Below are 22,245 nucleotides of genomic sequence, written 5' to 3'. Positions count from 1 at the left end.
CAATTACCAAACTTTACAAAAATTTGAATCTAAAAAACGTTTCTGTCTAAAAAAGTTTACTGACCTTTGATGAGTTGGGATTTATTATCAGCGCCCTCTTGGCGTCCATCAGGGCGTGGTTGAATCTCTTCATATTGAGGAACGCCAAGCTACGATTATTGTACAGATTGTGGTCATAACGGCTAATGCGTATTGCTTTGTTGTACTGCGCCACCGCTTTTGAATAATGATCGTTTTTATGTTCGTCGTTCCCTTTATTCTTATACTCTTCAACGATCTGTGAGGGCACAAAGATAGATACTGAAATAAAGCTGACCTATTTCGTTGTGTTTGTGGAAGAAACGATATAACAAAAAGTTATTAGGGAAAAGGCATATTATAAGCAATTTACTAACGGGAAAACTTGTGTTTTGAGACAACTGAGTGTGAAAGTTTTCTGCCATTCATTAGACATCATAGGACGGTTAAATTCGGCATGGGGAATGGGAAAAAATCTATTTCGGTTAATTCTAGCAACAATTGTTTGTTTTTTTAACCTGTTACTTGAACACAAAAACTTGAGTGCTTGGGAGAAGAGCACAGAGCCTTGCGCCATTCTTTTAGAGCAAGGAGGAGTCCAGGGAGTCCAGACGTCAAGCCCCACCCCCCACCTACGTTTGTAACCCTATCCGGAGCCACCCACTGGATCTGCTTCTGGGAAAGAAAACCACTTTCTAAACTTAACGTACCTTTCTCTCCCTTGGATCTATGAACGTCATTTCACCAAATAAATCTTTTTTTCTAACAGTGTCGCCAGCAAATTGTATATCTGTCAAAAAAAAAAAAAAAAACAGGTGTAAACTTTCTAAACTACCTGGGGAACATTCAACCTCAATTACTGAAGATGATGGGAGTAAAGGCAGTGGACACTATTGGTAGTTACTCAAATTAATTCTTAGCATAGAACCTTAGACTTGGTAACAAGTAATGGGGAGCTGTTGATAACATAAAACATTGCGGGAAATGGCTCCCTCTGAAGTAACGTAGTTTTCAAGAAAGAAGTAATTTTCCACAAATTTGATTTCGAGACTTCAGAATTAGAGGTCTTGAAATCAAGCATCTGAAAGCACACAACTTCCACAGTTTTTTTCTTCTTTCATTGTTATCTCGCAACTTCGACAACCAATTAAGCTCAAATTTTCACAGGTTTGTTATTTGATGCATGTTGAGATACACCAGTAAGAAGACTGGTCTTTGACAATTACCAATAGTGTCCCGTGTCTTTGCATCGCAGTGTTACTTACAAGTATAAACAGCTATCATTAGAGCTACTTTTGCATCTTCATCAGCAGGGGGGAGACGTTTCCTGAAAAACAAGCAGAATTTATGGATGATTGTTTGACAAAAATTTGTGCTCGCTTCATTCTTTTTTTGCCAAGTGTTTTTTTTCTCCTTCCAAACTTGTCTGATTTTACTCACCAAAGTCTTTCAAAAACAACTTCCTCTTCTGCTAATTCTTTCGCATCGGATAAATTTGATACCTGTTAAAAAAACGAAAAACTGTTAGAGTCGTAACAATTTATTTGTTATTGGAAAACAAAGAGAAAGGGCAAATCAAAAATAGTTATTTTGGAAATTAAACAGACAGGCAATATACATTGTATCATCAACAGTTTTCAACAATTGTAATTGTTGATATGAAGAAAGGGGGGGGGGCACCACAAAATGCAACACCTGTTAATTTTTATGAATCTTGAGTTGATGTGGGAATTATGACACAACATATTAAATGCCTTGTCACTGTAGTATCTTGCTCGCCAGGACATGAACTGGAATGTACTAGGGTAAATGTGTTTTTACTTTTTTGTCAAGATAATATACTTGGTCTACAGGTTTTAAAAAGGCAAGTTTATTTGTTTATATTTTTGTTTGTTTAATCATTTATTTGATCTCGCTTCCTGTACTTTGTTCTTTGTAAAGCACTATATAAATGCTCTGTATTAAATTACTAAGCACTTTTGAGGCAATCTTGGTTTTCGTGACCAGTAAGCACTTTTTGTTTGCACTGGGGATAAAAGAGTATAATTTGTTTTTTTACCCTTACCACCAACTCAACTGAGTACAGTGTATTGACCCCCGGCGACCAATGCCACGCTCACCATGTTGGTGGGCCGTTAGGTTTACGTGTATTAACGCAGTATCGCCCAAAATGCACACTTTACTTAGTCAACTTTACTGCATAACGCGCAGCATCATAGAGTTAATATATAAAAACACACAGTGAAATTGCCCACCAGTATTTTTCTGATGATGACGTCAGGTGAAATGGGTCAATACACGAACAGTGCTTATTACATATCGGTGTAAGCTTAGGGTATAAAGATAAAAAATAACACAGTCCTTACTGCCAGTGCCTAGTTGAGCATTGACTGGAGATTCATTCTGTATTTAACACACAGTACATGTAAGAGTAGTAAACTGAATTTAATTACCTTGTTCAATTTTACTACTAAATCCATTAAACGTTGAAAATCCCCTCCATTTGACTGTAAATTCTGCAAAACAAAAACATCATTTTAATAGAGGAAGATCATACTACATCTTTGAGAGGGCAAGGCCATTTTCATTTTGAAAAGGGCTCTTCAATTGGAAAATCTTAAAGTCTAGGGGAATTTTTGAAAGGGCACCAACACCAAGACAAGGGCAACCCGTCGATTTCACAAAGAGTTAGGATTAATCGTAAGGTCTGCATGCTACAGTGCAGGGTTGGGACTCGTCCTAAGTCATATGATTAATCTTAAGTTAGGAAGAGTTTTGTGAAACCGACGGCAGGCCTGTTATAGGGTATTCACATTGAAATATGATTAAAAAGATTTTTTCTTTTTTCTGTTTAAAAGGTGGGGATTTTTTTAATGCTCTTTTTTTTCTGGTAAGGGGAACTTCTATGAGGGCAGTTTAAAGTTGTAATGGAACTTTTTAGAGGGCACCACAGCAAAAGCACAGGGCACCACTGCAATTGCTGTCGATACTGTGGGTTAAAGACACTGGACACTATTGGTTATTGTTAAAGACAAGTCTTCCAACTTGGTGTATCTCAACATATGCACAAAATAACAAACCTGTGAATATTTGAGCCCAATTGGTTGCCGAAGTTGCGAGATAACAATGAAAGAAACAACACTATTGTCACACAAAGTTGTGTGCTTTCAGATGCTTGATTTCGAGACCTCAAACTCTAATTCTGAATTTAGAATTCTCTAGATCAAATTCGTGGAAAATTACTTCTTTCTCAAAAACTAGTTTACTTCAGAGAGAGCTGTTTATAACAATGTTTTATGATCAGCCTCTCCCCATTACTTGTTGCCAAGTAAGGTTTTTTGATAATAATTATTAGAGTAATTACCAATAGTGTCCACTGCCTTTAACTCAAGGCCTATTGACTGTTTACCAACTGAATATCATGTTATCCTGGAAACAAAGATAACTTCAACCTGGGTTACTAGTTGCTTATCAATGTGACCTTAGACTTCTCAGGGTCAACAATTTTCAGAGCAGTGAGTATGTAATTGTCAGGATCGCGCTGTGTTTATTTTTTTTTTTACTGGTCTTTAGCCACCCCTGCTTCGTCTCGGTAAATTATCAACAACCAGGCCTCGTTGGGATTAAACCACTAGTTGAAAACCTCTTCACCACACATTGATTCCCTGATTTAAGACATGTGCTTGATTCATGTACTTACAATTGAAACTTGATTAGCAACCAACTGAATAGCATCAGTCAAGTAGTCCATTTTGTAGTATTCGTCAACATCAACTGGTTCCACCTCTAACCATTTGCTGGAGAAATAAACAAATAAATTTTAAAAATGTAACTTTACACAATATAACAACTCTAAACCCTTTTTTTTCAAACTTGGGATAAATTCCAACCAACATTGCGAAGCGAAACTCTATCTGTGGTAACTAATATATTCGTATCTAAAGGATTTGGGTACTTTTTCAAAATGTCCAGGTTTACATTAAACTTACAGGGTTTAAAGATAATGATAGTGGAAAGCTTCCCTTCAAATATTACTTACTGAGATGCTGTAGTTTTTGAGAAATGAGTAAAACAATGTTATGAAAATACGTTTGCAAATGATTAAAATAATTTTCATCTCATGAGGCGAGAATTATTTAGAGTTTGTAAAATTTACCTCTTTAAAACAAAAGAGTGTTGTTGTGTAGTTGACAAAAAAAATGTGTTCCATGCTTTATGTTTTCTAAACATGTTAATATTTTTCTCTATCAGTCAAACTGCCAAGGCAGCTAATTTGAAAGATAATTTCAAGCAACCATTTGGGAAACAACAACAATTTAAGCCTAGATAAATCCTGCCATGTTAATGTTTTACCTTATCAGTCAACTACCAAGGCAGTTACTTCGAGAGTAAATTTCAAGCAACCTTCTTGGAAACAACAGCAATTTAGACCTAGATAAATGCTGTATGTCAACCCCAGTATGTGGTTGGTAGCATGTATGGCTGGCTTACATTGATAATGGGCACGCCAATATCCTGTGCCAGTTCCGTGTGTCAGGAAGTAAGGTAAAAGATACCTCTTTCAGAATCACAAAGGGAAACCAAAAAAAACCCCGCCTGTCGTCGCGGTCTGCCATTATGTCATTTTGAAATTCATGAAGCCTTTATTTTCCGTTTTTTTATGTCTTCTTCTAAAGGCATGCTCGTCCACTATAAGCCTTCTTGGCTCATTAGGATCATGCTTCCACAAAATTGTCTTCTGCATTCTTTTATGTACAGTTCAGGGTGGAAATAATAAGCCTTTTTGAGGTATGGCAGACACACTGCTACAACACTATAAGGTTTGGGTGAATTTGTGCGTATTGACCACTTGAAATAGAACGTGTGTTATTCTGTGAAGTGCGCATTTTAGGCGACGTAGCATTTACACGTAAACCTAATGACCACAAACATGGTGAGCGTGGCATCAGTCGCTGCGTGTGACGCACGTATCACGTCCGGCATACCTCATAAAGGCTTATAGCTATATCTTGGATTGAATTGAGATTAAGCATTACAGAAGGGTAAGTCCCGCTGAGGCATACAGGATTGCGAAATACCTCAGTGACAACAACCTTTTTTTTTACACAAGTTACAGCTGTACAAAGGCTCAACTGAATGGCCTTTGAAAACTACAATGGACACTTCCTCTTTGTATGAAAGTACGTCAATAATAATTTTTTGTTCACAACACAATGAACACTACATGAATATAGTCGCTTTCACCAGAGAGCCATTTAGCAATGTGAAAGGACAATGATTTGTGTACTGTCTAAGGTCTCTTGTAAAATCTTCTCAAACCATTGTTAGGCCAAATAACAAAAAATACCAGTTGATCGTCCGGATTTTTCAAAAAAGAGGAGGATGAGGGCCTTACTCGAGAGCATCAAGTTAGATTTTTTACTACAAAAATTGAAAAATAGTAAATAGTAAAAAAAGAATGCGGCCCCCAAAAAGGATGCGGGCGGGGACGATCATCTGGTATTTTTTTTATTTGGCCTTATACTATTATTATAACCATGCTAAAATAAAGCAAGGGACTATTGTTTAAGGAACATTACAGAATTAGTTTTGCTGACTAAACAGTTGCTGACAGTGTAAGCACTTTATGTAATCCACCATATAAATAAACTGACAAACCTGTAGAAGTTTGAGATTGATCGGCCATCCAATACCGAGAAAATAGTGAAAAACTGATTCACAAAAATGGGGGAAAAAATGGGGAAAAAACACTCAGTCGCTCACTGAGCAATAAACACAAAACAAGAAATAAGATGATTTATTTCTCAACATATATGACATTTCAGTCAATAATATTTCAATCTGAGACCTTCACGATTTTTGTTTCTTACCAATTCTGTAACGTTCCTTATTGCTGTTGTGTGAACAGCACTTTAAAGAATAACTTAGAATACGATTAACTGGGGTTCTTCCTATATAGTCTATAGACCCAGAACCTCCCCAGTGACTTCCAGAAATTTACAGACCAGTGCATCACCAGAAAGATCGAACTGTAGGTTTTGACACATTAGTTTTTCTCTCCCTTTGGTATACTTTTCTCAAGACAATTTGAAGGCTCAAGGAGATTTTGATGAGATTTTGAGGAAATTCTGCTGAAATCTGAACAAAACTGAAAAATCACAATGCCAAGGTAGATGACTCAGTAGCAGGGCTGCCAATATTTACACCTTGCAATCAGGGAGATTTTGTACTACAATAAGGAGATTTTCCAAAATATTCTTCAGAACATGGAAATCTTGATTTATTTTCGGGGAACTTTCTGCAGAATCAGGGAGAGTTGGTAGCCCTGCAGTAGATTTGCTGTTGGTATGAAACCCGATACAATTTACAAACCAAAGTAGTGCTTTAGATTGAACTGGATTATAACTAACAGTGACAAACTTAGAATCTGATTAACTGCCTAAGGGGTGTGCGATCAGGCTTTTACATAAATTAACAAGAACCTCTGGTCTGATACTCCACTGATGCAAGGAAGGCCATTGCCTCCCTACCCCCTGGTCGTTGTTTTGGTGCCCTTGAAATGCTGAAATTTGTGGTGGCAATGATGCCCTTGCCCTTTCAAAAACGAAGCATATAGGCCTGATGAAACCTACATTATAGTGTATTTTTTAAACTAGTGGGGAAAAGCTATTGGGTAGAATACCTACAGCAGCTTTTTATAGATAACAAGAAAGCATATTTTGAGAAATATTTCACTTTGAAGTAATGTGACAAAATCTCAAAAATGTGTTTCAAATATTAAAACTAATTTCCAGTTGGAGTTTATTGCTCCACCCAAGTGTTTTTTTTTTTTTTTTTCTTTTTTTCGAATGGATGTCATGCTACGTGTAAATGTGTAGTCGTTTTTTCACTGTTTTCTTCCGACCCAGATGGCCAATGGATCTCAAACTTCTACAGGTTTGTCAGTTTATAATGTAAGAGGTGGATTATATAAAGTGCTTACACTGCCAGCAACTGTTTTGTTAACAAAAAACAATTCTGTAATGTCTTTAAAATGAATGGCTTTTGCTGAAACTGGTTGAGAAAACCCATATTAATAACAATACTAATAACTGAAACTCACTCTATGTAAGTTGATAGTGAGGCTTCCTCCGCCCATAGCTGCCATTTGTAGGGGAGGAATTCTTCCCCGAAAAGGTGTGGTCCCATCACACGTATCCTCATTGTCTTTATGTGATTCTCATATTTTGTCTTCAGGCCTGTGATTTTCACCCATTGCTGACACTCCTTAGAGTTCTGAAAATGTCATAAAAAAAAAATAGTGGAAAATGTTTAAAGTCGGCTGGTTTGATTTCTTTGTTTTAATCAGTTTGATCTAAAGACACAATAAGCTGGCATTACTGTAGGATGCCTTTTGCAGAGGTTGCAAAGTACGAGTATGTGTCCAACACAGATCCAACAAATCTACCACAAAGATGCCCCAAAATTTCACTGTCAATGAAACAAGTGGGTCTTCAGAAGTTTCTTAAAACAATAAGCTGGCATTCACAGAGCACCTTTTCCAGAGGTTGCAAAACGCTAGGATGCCTCAAACACAGTTTATATAATATAAAAATCACTGTGGAAACAAGTGGGTCTTCAACAGTTTCTTGAATGACACTGTCTAGTCCTTGGAATGGGAGACATCACTGCAAGATAAACAATAACTTGTCATTCATTACAATGCTGTCAAATTACCCATCACTGGGAATTATATTAATCAGCGATGTGAGTATTGTCTGTACAATGGCCTTAGAGTTTGACGCAAGTTACCGTTTACATTTGAACTAAAATGAAATTAGCTGTTTTACTGCTGGGCACCTTTGAAAATCAGTGTTTTATCTTAAAGGTTTCCACAGGGTAAATAAGAAATAGATAAATAAAGAAATTCAAGTAATAGGCCTAAACCATAGAGGAAAAACTAAAAAGATTACGTACCAATGATAGAGAAACCCCCTCCATCGTTTCTTCTGAGATTTTATCACAATTCTGAAAAGAAGAGGGAGAAAACTTTTTCAGTTTGTCGTTTTTATAATACACACCTTTAGATCCTATTCACTTCAATTCAATCCTATTTAACACTTAAGAAGTCCTGCTCAAAAACGTAAATGAAATTCCTTTGGCTGGTGTTGAAGCAGGATATGAAACCACATTGCGCAATGTGTGTAAAGTGCATTGAGGCGGTTACTGTGAAACATAAAAGATCAGACAAGATTATTAAAAATGCAATGAGACATATCAAAGACCCTTAAAGAAGAAAACAGATTAGGTTATTATATTTTGTAAAACTACAAACAAAATATAGAAACAAAACTAAAAAGGTCACAAAACAAACAAATCAGAACAAATGCAAACACCACAAAATATAAATTTAAAAAAAAGGAAATATTATAAAAAGAAATAACAAAACATTGTTTTTATAGAAGACACAAACAATTCACTAGTCAATCAGTCAATCAATCAATCAATCAATCAATCAATCAATCAATCAATCAATCAATCAATCAATAACAACTCATTACAAAACTAAAGTCCTAAAATACTAAAAAAACTAAAATAAAGACAAGCAGAGTGCACATAAGATATTAAAGGGAACACATGACGTAACTTCCCCTTTAAAGTAACTTAACTTTGCTCACCCATGACTTTTGTTTCTTTCTTCTAAAAATGAGAATGACTCACAAATTTATCGCTTAGTACATGAAGTAAGTCTGCCTTGCTGGATATTTTGAGTTCTTCCCTGTCTTGCATACATCTATAGCAATGATTTGAGTATTGCAAAATATCCCCTCCCTTTTGATTAACAAAGTAATGTTTGTGTTGCAATCTGCCCCTGATACAAGGGAATTCCCCTATTACAACACGCGGTGTGGTGTACACTGTACATACATACACAGTCTATTCATGTTCACATTTTATACCCTACAATGTATATTACCTCCATCGAGAATGTTTATGAGTGTAATGGTGAAACCAGGCATACTACAATGTATTTGGTCCTTGGAAACAAAAGTAGTAACATTTTATGGAGTACAACGGCTAAACTACTGGTATTGGTAAACTGTAAGTTTTAATAACTTTAAAAGGCTATTTTATCAGAGTTTTTCTGAATTTTGCAACGAGGGACAAATGGATCAATCAATCAGACTACAGTGGGAATGTCAAGCCTGGGGGAATCTTATCTTAAGGGCAAAGTATAGACGATGTGACCGGTGACATCACACGCTTACAAAAGAGCCAGAGAGCCTGGACTTCCTGCAGGCAGGATTTGTACACAGCCTAATGGAAGAAACCATAAAATCTTCAATTTTATGGAGATAGCACCGTCTAATTCTTATCAACTTTTGATATGGTGAAAGGGGGTACATCTCAAAACTTGTCTCTTTTACTTTTATAATTCTTGGATTTATGTGGAAATTATGACACAAAATGTAAATTTTTCCCATTATGACCTGTCCTGTGCAGTATTGTGCCTGCCAGAATACTCAAAGGTCACACTTATTGTAAACACAGTTCACATGATCTATACTTTGCACGAATGCCACAAATGCAAAACATTCATTGTTGTTTTAAGTTCACCCTGGTTGATCTTTATCATTTGGTTGAAAACCCATTCACCAAAACATACAATATTTAAATGACATCTGGTCTGTGGGCGTTTTTATGATGCTGCCTGTGAAAGGTTGGTTTGTATGAATTTACATTGGAAGTACTTTGATAATAACAGAGCATTTGTAACGCAAAGCAGGGAATCGATATTGTACAATGTAGTTTTACAGCCTCATCGCATATATTTGTTTGTTTATCAAGTTAAAAACCACAATGTAAAGTGACTTGGTAAATTTGAAACAATTTGGGGTTGAACAAAGACAAATTGACTAGAGCGAGATTTGAACCAGCAACCTTCGGTTTACCGCCACTCTACCAACTGAGCTATCTAGCCCAAAATTGGCTGTCTCCCTATTTTGGCAATAACAATAGAAAACATAGTGGGTGTGTAAATCTGGGCTTGCATGTGGAGCCCTGTGGGGCTATTTAACAAAGATCCATTAAGTTTTTCTTTGCTCAACTAGGATCAAATATTCAGAGGAATGCTTTAGAAAAGGGAATAATAGAACAATAGCATGACCTGACAAGCCTGATCCGCAGGTTGTGTGATACTGTTAGGCCTGGAATCAGCATGGTTCAAGTGCACAGTGCAACTGAGATCACACAATTTTACTGTTAATTTACATTTCATAAGTTTAACCTTTTCTTATAAAAATAGATTTAGTTTCTAAAGGAAGTCATGGGATTGTGAACCAAAGAAAACAGTGCGGGGTCAAGGGGACTCTTTTACAAACAATCTGGACAATGAACCTGTACATGCTCTAATGTTATTTACTTACAGTGAAGTCCAGAGTACTGAATTGATAGATCTATAAAGTATGATTAAAGGGTCTGTTTGATAAAGGGTCTGTTTGATATTACGATTCTGAAAATAAATAGCAATAAAAACTTAGATCTAGTATAGTGCATTTTGAGAATCTTGTCACTTCAAAGTACTGCACTGTGCAGTGTGTGTTGTAATACAGCTTGTTATTAGAAGAGTGCCCTCACGAGGCCGTGTGTAACAAGTAAATGTTGTATGCAGGCGGCCATGTTTTAAGGCGATACACACTTAACTGTCTTAGTAAATGAGATACAGTAATAAAAGCATATATTCAAGTTCAATCTTCAGCCATCCGGCCTCCTGAATTATTACAGTGTGCACTATGTACAACATTATACAACATGTACAAAGTTGTTCATGTAGTGTACTTAGAAAGTCACAGTGACATTCTGTACATGGCCAACTTCATAGCTGTTTACCGCTAAGCACATTTTTGTGCTTACTTCAGTCAGATACATGTAAACGTGCATCCACAAAAGCCTCCTGTAGGTTAGTGTCCACTGCCAAATTCACCGTTTCAATACTTTTATGTAAATTGATAAATAAACGGCGATTGTTGTCATGGGAAATTTGCTACATTTTGTTGTGGTCCAGTCATCCAATCACTAATGTGTGTGATTTACATAATTTATGTGATAGAGAGAGTGTACAATGGCACATACGAGTACTGTGTAGGCTTATTTGTGATCTGATTGACTAGTGTGGCTACGATTATCAACTTACATGTAATGTTGCATACATGAAGAGTGGGATTTCCCAGTATGTCATAAAGTGGGAATTCCCCGTATTAAACCACCACTCACCGGGGCCCGCTTTCATTTTAACTTGCGGAGCGCTCAATAGAGCAGAAGTTCTATTAAATTATAAACACAACTTGTACGCAAAGTAAAGTGCACGTCGCACCATTACAATTACCTGGTTCATTTTGGTGACTGAAACTATTCCAACATCCCTGTTCCGAAAACCCAAAACTTAATACATGCTTGAGTAATGGAGGGTTAGGGTTAGGAAAAAACACTTGAGGTGTCAGAGAACATTCTTAAGTCTGAAGTAGGGGAGTCGGAACATATAAATGTAGCGTAGGTGTGTTTCGGAACATGAGATGTCGAAACAATGTATATCGTCATCTTACATGTTGTTGTGAAGACATTTTGTCGCATTTTGTTCTGTGTAACCGGGCTGGTTTAATTTGGGAAATTCCACTTCTTGCACCACTTCTGGGAAATTCCATTATGCAAATAGGCTGGAGCAATATCTTCACTCTATCCAATCAGTGGTGGACAATGCACTTGAGTGCTACATGCTTCACCAAATTTCCTACAACATTCCTTGTAAATGTGTTTCCCTTAAGTGGCGTATTGGGCACCTGTTAAGTCAATTAGCAGTAAACATCAGTGGGTTTTTTATTTATTTTTAGTCGGAGATGGTGGCAATGGCGATGAACAGATACACAAACAACTGAAAAAACAGTAAGTACAAATTTTTCTGACAGTTTTGTTTTATGCAGAAAATATTTAATGGCCTAACGTTTTCTAGAGTTTCAAATCCTAACTTGTTTTCTAGAGTCTTTCATGAATGAAAGCTCAATGAAGTATTTGAACTTGAGCCTACACAATATCCAAGGGGGGGCCTAAGGGAGGAGGAGGGGAGTGCACCTAGTTGGCACATCAATCTTCTTTTGTTTTAATGTAACCAGACGGAAAAAAAGACATAATACCAATGGTACATTTGTACCTTAACCAGTTGTGTTGATGACATTTTTGTCCGCCAATTTTTTTTCCCCAAAGTCATTTTAGTAATTATTTAACATAACTTCAGAGCTTGGCGACGCCCCTTGATCTATGAATAACTTCGCACGTAGTTCATTGATTTTACAAAACACATAAAACACACTTGTGCACTATGAACTATTTTCCTCGACCCCGTCAAAGATCATCCCACACACTTCTAAAAAGTCAAATCGTAAACACAGTGCATAGAATATCATATCGTATGTATTATCAACATTCTCATTCAGGATTACTTGGTTGGGGGAAAACCCTAAATATGCAACTCCAGTCAATTACACATAGTACAGGTCCACCGTGCAAATGCACAGTGTGTACCAGCATCGCTGCAACAGAGCTGCAACAGTACTGGGACTAGGAATCGGTGTGGTGAGATATCAGGACTGTGGCAGGTGTGGTGAGATTCCAACGAAATTGGCAGACCAGAGGGTAACTAACTAAGAAATCTTTAGAATAACTAACTTTCGATAAATCAAAGTCTAAATTCAATGAGAGTTTCATGTGATAGTACACATTATATCAATCAGTACTGAATCAATATTGTTGATTTTAAAATACAATTTATGTCTGAAATGTTGACAGTTTGTGACTGAAATTGTTTACGATGTGTGAAATAAGAAATACATTCTTATTAAGCCTTGCCTGTCCAACTTTCCAAGTAACTTTCCAATTTTCTCCAGATGGATGTCACTGACAGAGCCCAAGTTGGCGGCAGAGCGGCAGGCAGCAGGCCTTTCACTTCGCTCTCTAAAAAGGGGCACAGCAAGTTCAGGGAGGTTCGGGCAAGTTCTCCCTCTATGGAGAGCACCACAACAAAAGCACAGGGAATTGCTGTTGGTGCTGTGGGATATTTTGAGGCCTGCCAAGGGTTGTAAGTGGAGTTTGTCTAGAAATTTGAGCCCTAGTGAACCTTTACCCTCTGTGACCTACAGTTACATCACGCCTGGAATTACAGGGAGGCCACAGCCTCTGTTGCCTAGTCTTGGACTTGGTGTTCCTTCCAAAGCTTCCCATAGACTTGGGCCCAATTTCATATGAGCTGCTAAGCACAAAAATTTGCTTAGCATGAAATTTCTTCCTTGATAAAAACAGGTTAACCAAACAAATTTCTATGATATAGAAGAGTTTGCGGTAACACCATGTAATAACAATCTCTAAATGAGTTGGGGTGGTTCTGAAAAGAACCGTTGGGTTAACTCGACGTTTCGGTCAGCATGCAGCATCAGAGTCCAGCATTCTCCAGAAGACGATCAGAGCATACTGATCGAAACGTCGAGTTAACCCAACAGTTCTTTTCAGAACCACCCCAACTCATTATAGAGATTGTTATTACATGGTGTTACCGCAAACTCTTCTATATCTTATCTCCACCATGCAAAGTTTCAAATCCTACTTAAACTTCTATGAGATTTTCAGGATTTATAAGCAAACAAAAGCTAAATTTATACCAGTAACAAGCACTATGTAACAAAGTGAAATTTGGCTGGTAATCCTGTTTTTTTTTCAGGGAAGAAATTTCATGCTTAGCAAATTAGTGTGCTTAGCAGCTCTATGAAATTGGGCCCTGCAGTTTTTCAAATCCTGTTGCAAAATTAAATTGGCTGCTCAAAAATTTAATTCCTGGCCTGCTACATGTAGTGCTGAACGTACATGACACTAATGCTAAATTGGCAAACAAATTAATTTTTTTTGCAATAACAATACTTCAAACAAGAGATATTTAAAATCACAAAGAGAAGGAACCATGGTACAATTTATACTTTAAATTTGAATAAAATATGAATAAAATTCAACTACAAGAACCTGTATTTATATTCTTTCTTTCCAGATCATCAGCAAGCGTTAACAACAATAACAACCAATGAGTGTTTGTAAAGGTCTACTGTTTGCAAAGTACTGGCCCATGATGATGATTGCTCAATACTGTCTAGAGCCAGTAGGTTTGCATTAACACCTGCTGTATAGTATGACCTTTGACACTAACCATTCATGCAAACTGTAGGCATGAACTGTGAATACTTTTGTTGTGTGGTTTCAAACTGAAATTTGTGACGCTTCGAGTGCTTTATGCTACCAATGTGAATGAGGCATTGAAATGCATTTAGGCCTAGATATCAGACCGATCCAAAGGGCATTATAACACAATAGATCTTTTGCACTTGGTTGGTGCCTAATGGAAGTTCTACCTCCATTAGTAATACAGGTAAATTCACACGTGTAAATACAGTACACATTCTTAGCTTAACACTACAGAATGGAACATAATCAACACATGATGTACTGCACTGTAGACTCTACGAACAGTAAAAACATCGGTTAACCTATACCCAATGACAAACAGCAAAACTTATGTCCATTCTGCAGAGTGCCATTCTTTCCCTTCTAGAGTCTATTTTTCTGCACTCTGTAACTGACAGATTTCAGTTACAGAATGAAATGAGAACCTGTTACCAATTAGTGTGCAGAAGGGAAAGTCTACCAATTTCTACATTCTGTGAAGCAACCAAGAGCAATTGAATGCACTGCACACTATAATAACATCACAAAAGCAACAAATTGTGCCTGGAATCTTCCTTCCTTCCTGTGGCAGATGTTTTCTTTAGGGCTCTTTCCGTATGAAATGCACATTTTGTTGCTTTAGTGAAGGGCATCTGCAAGATTTGAAGACAAGCAAATGATATAGAACTTATACTTGATACGTGCGCATTAGGCATGGAATGAGTTGCATGCTGGTCTAGCTCGCGTTCAAGTTTAGCTATGTAGACCAGGGCCCAATTTCATAGAGCTGCTAAGCACACAAATTTGCTTAGCATGACATTTCTTCCTTGATCAAAACAGGATTACCAACCAAATTTCATTTTTTTGCATATTGTTTGTTATTGGTATTCAGCTGTTGTTTGCTACCCTGAAAATCATGTGGAAATTTGGTTGGTAATCCTGTTTTTATCAAGGGAGAAATTTCATGCTAAGCAATTTTTTGTGCTTAGCAGCTCTATGAAATTGGGCCCAGCATACGCCTCTTTCAACAGTAAGCACTTGTGCAATGGATATTTGCGAAAAGGTCTTTTAGACACAGCATCACAGGCAGTGACATTAAGTTTCCCTACACCCTTTTAGAACACTACAAAAACTAAACATGACCTGGAGTGCGTTTTGGCGACCCCAACCAAAAACTGCTTCGCCGGTTGTTGGTCGTTGGTTCTGCTGTTCAGACTGAACGATAACCGAGTTGTGAGCTCGGTTACCGTATTGGTTATGACGTCAGAAACAGTTTGTGGTTGGGGTCGCCAAAGCGCACTCCTTCTCTAGGACAATCTGAACCTATTGTTATGTTAATCTTGGTCACTAAAAAAGTGACATTTTATGAGTCCATGTGCAGGGCGCACCCTCTTAGTCAACATGATAGTAGACACGCACCAATCAACACACACCGTTGGCCTGAAGCAATGGCAGACAGTGAGTAGATTGTTGGCCTGTGTTGTGTGACAACCATGCATTGAAAGCTGGGTGAATGTCAATATACAAATAGTGGAGGCATGTACAAAATACATGTTAACTTTAGGACTTGTCCTAGGCGTTATTAAAACCTAAAGGCTAGTCCGAAGTTAAACTCGGCCTAATATCTCGAGATAAGACTAGTCTTTTTTAATTCTTTGTGAAATCCACCCCTATAGGCCTACTGCATTTCAACCGACAAATCTGAGTAAGGCCAAGTAAAATAAATAATGTGTTGCTCGTCCCCGCCCGCCTCAGTTTTGGCGGCCGCACCGATTTTTTTTATATTTGTTATTTAAACAAAAATATATTATTAATATTATTTATAGTTATTTCAAATGTACCCTTTATTTTTATTGAGCAGATGTCATCATCTTTCTTACATGTAGGCCTACAAGAATAGCTATTGCAACGCATAATGAGAAACTCTTTACATTGAAACGTTTTGCCCTTCTTTTAGGTTTGCATGCCACAGTTCTTTGCACAAGGACGTGATGCCACGCACACAGAATAACTTTTGAGCAGATGCAAGAATGACTCTTTAGAAATAATTACAATGTATCAAAATGGACACAGAAACACACACAGAATTTAAGGACATACAGAACATACTCATAAAACCATTAACCATCTTCAAATACGATATGGTGGCCATCTTAGACATGGTGGCCATCTTGATCCAAAAAAAAAAAAAATTAAAATAACAAATAACACCAACTTTTTCAAAAATTCCGGACGAGCAGCATGTTATTTATTTTACTTGGCCTAAACTAAATGGAACAGTCCAGATTTCAACTAGCGTTTATATTCTGGCACTACCCTGTATTTAAATAAATTTGTATTGTATTAAACCACAACAAATCCTTGTCATTTGACAATTTTCATTATTTCAACAACAAATTATACAAATTTCATAGCATTCATAGCCCCATGGCGCAGCGCGTTAAGTGTCTAACAATGTGCACCGATGTGAAGGTTCTGCAAAGCGTCCCAAGCAAGCTTGCAAGCGTCCTATATTTAGGACTCCTACCTATACATGCTATAAATAGATGGGGCCTATGTTGAACTTTGGAGTGTCGGAAGAGTTTCATGTTTATTATGCAAAATAAATTGCCAATCAATTGACGAGGGAAAGGTAAATGTGCAGTTACGTCCATTAATAATTGTTGTTAAATTTCATATTCGGCAATTGTTTCATTCAGTTTTTGTTAGCTTGCTCTAGCTGTCTACTAACTATCATGTTTATAATATTGATCTATTTTTCACACAGTTTATTTTGTGAGTTTTTTAAATAGGCCTGTTAGTATTATTAATGACTTATATTTTCATTTGCAGGTCCTCAGATGCTCAGAAGAGAAAACAACTTCAAAAAGATGTAAATAAAAATTCTTATTGAATTTAAGTGAATTTAAGTTCAGAAGGTGCATTTTTCTGTTTTATTATGACTAGGGCTAAGCAAAGCTCTACGTCGTATAGCCCACTTTGTTTGGCTGTTTAGTTTCTCTTTTATTAAAGCGATTGGCCACTTTCAGTTAACAGTATTGTCCAAGGCCCACGCTTTGTGTGTCACACCTTCTATATAAAATAACAAACCTGTGAAAATTTAGGCTCAATCAATCATCGGAGTCGGGAGAAAATAACGGGAAAACCCACCCTTGTTTACGCATGTAAATTCTCGCTATCGAGAATTGATTTTGTTTTAATGTTTTCCCAAAAAGTAAAGCATTTCATGGAATAAAATTTCAAGAGAAGTCTTTCACCATTACCTTCTGTAAACCCTGTGCTGTAAAGTGTAAGTGTAAGTTATTTGTAAATCTCATCTGGACTCGACTGTGAACTTTTTTTGTTTCTGGGATAACTTTCCGTATGGCGCCACCACCTTTTCACTCATTTTTACAAAAAGGGATATATCAATCAGGTAAATTAGATACTATATTATTTTATTTCGAATGAAAAAGTGGTGGCGCCATACGGAAACTTTTCCTGTTTCTGTACCGAAAGTGTCCAAGACCAATGGCTTTAACATACATCGGTCTATTTAAAAACATTAACCACAATCATGTTGAGTAGTTATTTCTCACATCACTATCTTTTTAGTTGGCATAGTTGATCATGCGTTTTTATCATGTTTTATGGAATTATGGGGGATTGCAAAACAACACAACAATTGGATGTCTTTCTGTATCACGCCACCACTTTTTCACTCACTCCTTTTTACAAAAATTAATATCAATTATTTTGAGTATTTCATATCGAGTGAAAAGGTGGAAGGGTGATATGTGGAAACCTTTATTCTACCTCCATGGTTCACCTTCCCGGCCACTTCGAGCCACAAAAATAAAACTGCAACGTTGTCAGGTTGTGCAATTGTGGTGAACTTTTCATTGGGGACGGTCGACGTTGTGTTGTGTGTGTGATGATGTGCAACGTTGTGGTATGTGCAACGTGGGCCGTCTTTCCCTTCCTCGTCCTCTCCATCCATGCCCCTCCTCCTTTACCCAATTTTTTTTCCCAAAGCCACAGTTTTAACAAAATATTCAACCACTCACCTAGTCCACTTTATCTTGAGAATTCAATGCTTGCAAAATTTACTGTTAAGAACGTCTGCATTTGAAAATATGATGTTTTGTAGTTGGGAATTTAAAGACGAATAAAACATCTGCGCGATCACAATTTTCTAAGTATTGCACGCATTCGAATTCACAAAGAGTTAGTCGGGTGCCGGCCCTAACCATGAGTTGAAAATAAGTGAATAATATTCATTGTATCGACGTTTGGGTACAAATCAAGCGCCCGCTTAATTTTTCTACAAACAGTTTTTTTATCGTCTGCACCTTCAGTTTTCGTTTTCTTTTCCCTCGAGGAGAATTTTAGCTATTTCCCTCGATCAAGGCAAAGATTTTCAAAATGAGGATGATGTTTGCAAGCAGGATAAAAAGTGAACAGTGGCCTATAACTTTAGGACTTCAGCCCATCCACTCCCCCCCAAATGCCTTCCAGCTAGCCCCGCCCCCATCCTATAGTCACAGGACCCTCCCACCATGGCCCATCATATAGCCTGTACAAAGTGAAAGCACAAAAACTTGCCAAGCAAGAGAAGTATTTCTTAACAGAAACAGGTTAGCAGCAAAAATGAAATAAGTTTACATTGTTGTGACTGGCGCCCGACTAAATTTTTGCTTAGCAAAGAAATTTTGTCAAGCAGCATATTCTGACACTTTCGCTTGTATCACTTTCGCTAGAAGAATGAACCGGCTTTATAACCTTGAATCTTTCATGCCCTGCCATGACACACAACATGTTTTAAAAGTACAGAAACAGAATGAACATTAAGTCATATAACACAAGCTTTATTCTGGGAAAACAGGGCGTGTGATTTTTTTTCTTTTGTAACAAACCAAATACAAACTCAAGCAATAATACAATTAAAAAATAAATCCGAAATTATCTTACAAATATAATACATAAAACAATGTTCAATAACTTGAATGAAATGTACAAAAAACTTCTTAACAATCCATTTTCAATACAACAAACTAATTATTCACAGAATAGAGAATATTATAGAAAGGGTAGTGTAATACAAACCCAAAACATGTCATCAAAAACAAATATAGAATCATAATTACAGTACCAAATATAGTGGATGGAGTCAGTTTTTACTTTCAACTAATTTTGTTTTTACAAATGCTGTACTTGTTTTACTCAACATTTCTTTTATAAATCAACGAAAGTGACATTTCTATGAATTAATCAAAGAAACATATTATAACTTTCTACAAAACCAATCTGTCATCTGTCACCTAAGAAATAGTATGTTACTTTCAACAATATTGCTAGCTATAGGCACTTGACAGGAAATTAAGTACAAAATGTCCCTTCAAAAACAAATTTAACAGATATTTTCTTTTATAAAACTGGACGGTGGGCGATGTTTTTCTTGAAAAACCGGACCATTTTGATTCACTACTTCACTTATTGTAACCATTTTTCAAAATGTTTAAAAAAAATTTAAAAAACTTTAATCAACTTAGAGAATTCAGTTTTTTTTGTTTTGTTTTTTTAACCAAGGAAATGGAATGCATTCACAGAAAAAAAACTATTGTTTATCACAAAAACATTACAAACACATTTCTTGTATAATTATCAACTACGCATTACAAATGTAAGAACCAATTAGTTATCTTTGAAATCAATTTACATAAAATGCTGTGAAGTTTTTGAACCAATGGACAGTTTGCACTTTTAAAAAGTTTTAAATAAACTCAATTTTCAAACATTTTCCTTCATGGACGGAAATAAATAGTCATTAAAGTTTAAATAAATTTTCTTATAAATCAAGGCTTTTTAATCATAAAAACCAAAATGGTGTCAATCACATATCTGGATTTATATAACCAGAAAGGCACTTTCATAGAACAGGACGGAAGAGCAATAATATTTAGAACTCACTTTTGTCTTCATATATATATAAATATTTATCTTACGCCACAAAAACAAAATGTACAGATATTTATTTGCATCTCTGGTATTTGTGCTGAATCAAAACTTACTCTCCACCTAAAACCACAGAGAAATTTTTGCAGAGAAATATTTTTCATATAAAGATGGACGGAGTATTTGCCCTTGTAAATTGAAAGCCCAGCCCTCTTTCTTAATGGCCCTTTCACTCTTAGATCACTTTGCCCAATTTCATAGAGCTGCTTAGCACAACAATTTGCTAAGCATGAAATTTCTTCCTTGATAAAAACCAGGATTACCAACCAAATTTCCATTTGTTGCATATTGCTTGTTACTAGTATTCAGCTATTGACATTTGCTTATCCTGAAAATCACGTGGAAATTTGGCTTGTTATCCTGATTTTATCAAGGAAGAAATTTCATGCTAAGCAGATTTTTGTGCTTAGCAGCTCTATGAAATTTGGCCCTGATCTACCCCAGTCAATAGTTATACCCCAGGGATTAGCCACCCCAGGCTCAAGAGTAGGGGTAAGCGGTAAAACCCTGGGGTATTCTTGATACGGAACGTGCAACAAGACTATTATATGGGACTTACTCATAGAGCTATATATAAGAACTAGAGGGCGCAATGGTGATGCTGCTTGCACAAAATGCGACGGGACTGCAAGGAGAACCGCGGGCTGTTTTGTTAACTTACAAAACGGCCACATGGGTGCATGCCTGGGCGCGTATATAGGCCAGTGTGCCCTCTAGTTCTTATATATACCTCTATGGACTTACTGCACGTTTTACATTGGAATGATTTCACCCTGGCTGCGGGGTACTAGCTGATCAAAGAAAAACTCCAAATGCTTTGCTGCCTGTTGGCAAAAAGAACAAAATCAAATAATATTAATAGTGGCTTCTTACATAGCACTCAGATTCGTCACTCTGTCACGCTCAAGGCGCTTTAAAGGAAGTGGACTCTTTCGGTAATTACTCAAAATAATTATCATCATAAAACCTTTCTTGATTACCAGTAATGGAGAGAGGTTGATAGTATAAAACATTGTGAGAAATGGCTCCCTCTGAAGTGGAGTAGTTTTCGAGAAAGAAGTAAATTTCCACGAATTTGATTTCGAGACCTCAAGTTTAGAATTTGAGGTCTCGAAATCAAGCATCTGAAAGCACACAACTTCATGTGACAAGGGTGTTTTTTCTTTCATAGTTATCTCGCAACTTCGACAACCAATTGAGCTCAAATTTTCACAGGTTTATTATTTTATGCATATGTTGAGATACAGCAAGTGAGAAGACTGGTCTTTGACATTTACCAATAGTGTCTAATGGCTTTAACATCCAGTATTTTCCTGCAATGTATGTGAGGCTATGTTTGAACTATAAGACTGATTCCTTTCTAGCACCATGTAATGGTTTACAAGGTATTGCAGCACAATATGCAGCCAATAACACCACGAACACTGGGGCGAACCCCTTCTCTTTTCCATCAGTACACTGGTTTCTTTTAATTGCAACACACAAAACACAGGACCAACGGCTTTACGTCCCATCTGAAGGACACAGCTATTAAGGTAAAGTGTCTTGCTCAAGGACACAAGTGTCACAACCGGGACTAAAACCCACACCCCGCAACCCAACAAGCCACACCCCGCTGAAACACCAAAGCTGGAATTCGGTGCTCTTATTCGCTCGTCGGCCACGATCATTGTTTTGTGGTTATTTTGCTGTATATATGCATTATACCTTTCACTGTACTTTCATTTCATCAATCAACACTGTTATTGTTATAAAACTAAAACCAATTAATTTATATCATAAAGGGTCGAGTCTCTGTATAAGCATAAACTTTTTCCTGGTGCCCTCCTCTTATCACCCTTTGTTCCTTTGTCTTCTATGTTTTATTATTAATTATTTGATTTTTGGGGTTGAACAAAGAAAGCTCGGTAGGTAGAGCACCGGCAAGTTAATCCGGAGGTCGTTGGTTTGAATCCCACTCGAGTCAATTCTTTGTTCAACCCCCCCCCCCCCCAAAAA

At 36.9% G+C, this 22,245-nt stretch overlaps 3 protein-coding genes across 7 annotated transcripts in view; 1 reads left to right on the top strand and 2 right to left on the bottom strand.

Moving 5' to 3' along the window:
- The window catches only part of LOC139951868 (uncharacterized), a 53,389-nt gene extending 34,950 nt beyond the window's left edge, over positions 1-18,439 (bottom strand). The window contains exons 1-9 of one of the 4 annotated variants that reach the window (XM_071950939.1): positions 18,300-18,439; positions 7,975-8,025; positions 7,121-7,293; positions 3,719-3,815; positions 2,472-2,534; positions 1,459-1,520; positions 1,284-1,345; positions 729-808; positions 65-277 (exon numbers count right to left, since the gene is read on the bottom strand). In XM_071950939.1, the coding sequence (XP_071807040.1) occupies positions 65-277; positions 729-808; positions 1,284-1,345; positions 1,459-1,520; positions 2,472-2,534; positions 3,719-3,815; positions 7,121-7,293; positions 7,975-7,998 (774 nt within the window). In that variant the 5' untranslated portion in view covers positions 7,999-8,025; positions 18,300-18,439. Of the gene's footprint in view, positions 1-64; positions 278-728; positions 809-1,283; positions 1,346-1,458; positions 1,521-2,471; positions 2,535-3,718; positions 3,816-7,120; positions 7,294-7,974; positions 8,026-8,675; positions 8,825-18,048; positions 18,278-18,299 lie in introns of those variants that run through there. The other 3 variants (XM_071950937.1, XM_071950936.1, XM_071950940.1) reach the window with 3 other exon arrangements.
- On the top strand, positions 8,970-17,524 carry LOC139951872 (uncharacterized). Of its 2 annotated transcripts, XR_011787845.1 has the most exons (6): positions 8,970-9,099; positions 11,886-11,937; positions 12,486-12,684; positions 12,936-13,126; positions 14,084-14,191; positions 17,086-17,524. XR_011787845.1 is itself a non-coding variant. In XM_071950945.1 (5 exons), the coding sequence occupies exons 3-5, from the start codon at positions 12,559-12,561 to the stop codon at positions 14,118-14,120; spliced, it is 354 nt and encodes a 117-aa protein (XP_071807046.1). In that variant the 5' UTR covers positions 8,970-9,099; positions 11,886-11,937; positions 12,486-12,558; the 3' UTR covers positions 14,121-17,524. The 2 variants fall into 2 exon arrangements, 1 of the variants encoding a protein (XP_071807046.1); XM_071950945.1 differs by having other exon boundaries at positions 14,084-17,524.
- A 729-nt stretch (positions 18,440-19,168) lies between the features above and the next one.
- LOC139951869 (dynein axonemal assembly factor 8-like) overlaps positions 19,169-22,245 on the bottom strand; it is a 28,709-nt gene continuing 25,632 nt past the window's right edge. Inside the window, exon 23 of the mRNA XM_071950941.1 lies at positions 19,169-21,071. Within this exon, the coding sequence (XP_071807042.1) occupies positions 21,000-21,071 (72 nt within the window). The 3' untranslated portion in view covers positions 19,169-20,999. The remainder of the gene's footprint in view (positions 21,072-22,245) is intronic.

The sequence above is a fragment of the Asterias amurensis genome, chromosome 19 (assembly GCF_032118995.1).
Source record: "Asterias amurensis chromosome 19, ASM3211899v1".
Taxonomy (NCBI): domain Eukaryota; kingdom Metazoa; phylum Echinodermata; class Asteroidea; order Forcipulatida; family Asteriidae; genus Asterias; species Asterias amurensis.
This window is presented reverse-complemented; position numbering and strand designations above follow the sequence as displayed.

Bases quoted from the DNA above. Each gene is read 5' to 3' on its own strand.
- LOC139951872 (XM_071950945.1), top strand. From the start codon at position 12,559: ATGCACAGTGTGTACCAGCATCGCTGCAACAGAGCTGCAACAGTACTG. The intron at 12,685-12,935 runs GTAACTAACTAA...AATTTTCTCCAG, and splicing joins CGAAATTGGCAGACCAGAGG to ATGGATGTCACTGACAGAGC. The intron at 13,127-14,083 runs GTAAGTGGAGTT...CTTTCTTTCCAG, and splicing joins TTTGAGGCCTGCCAAGGGTT to ATCATCAGCAAGCGTTAACA.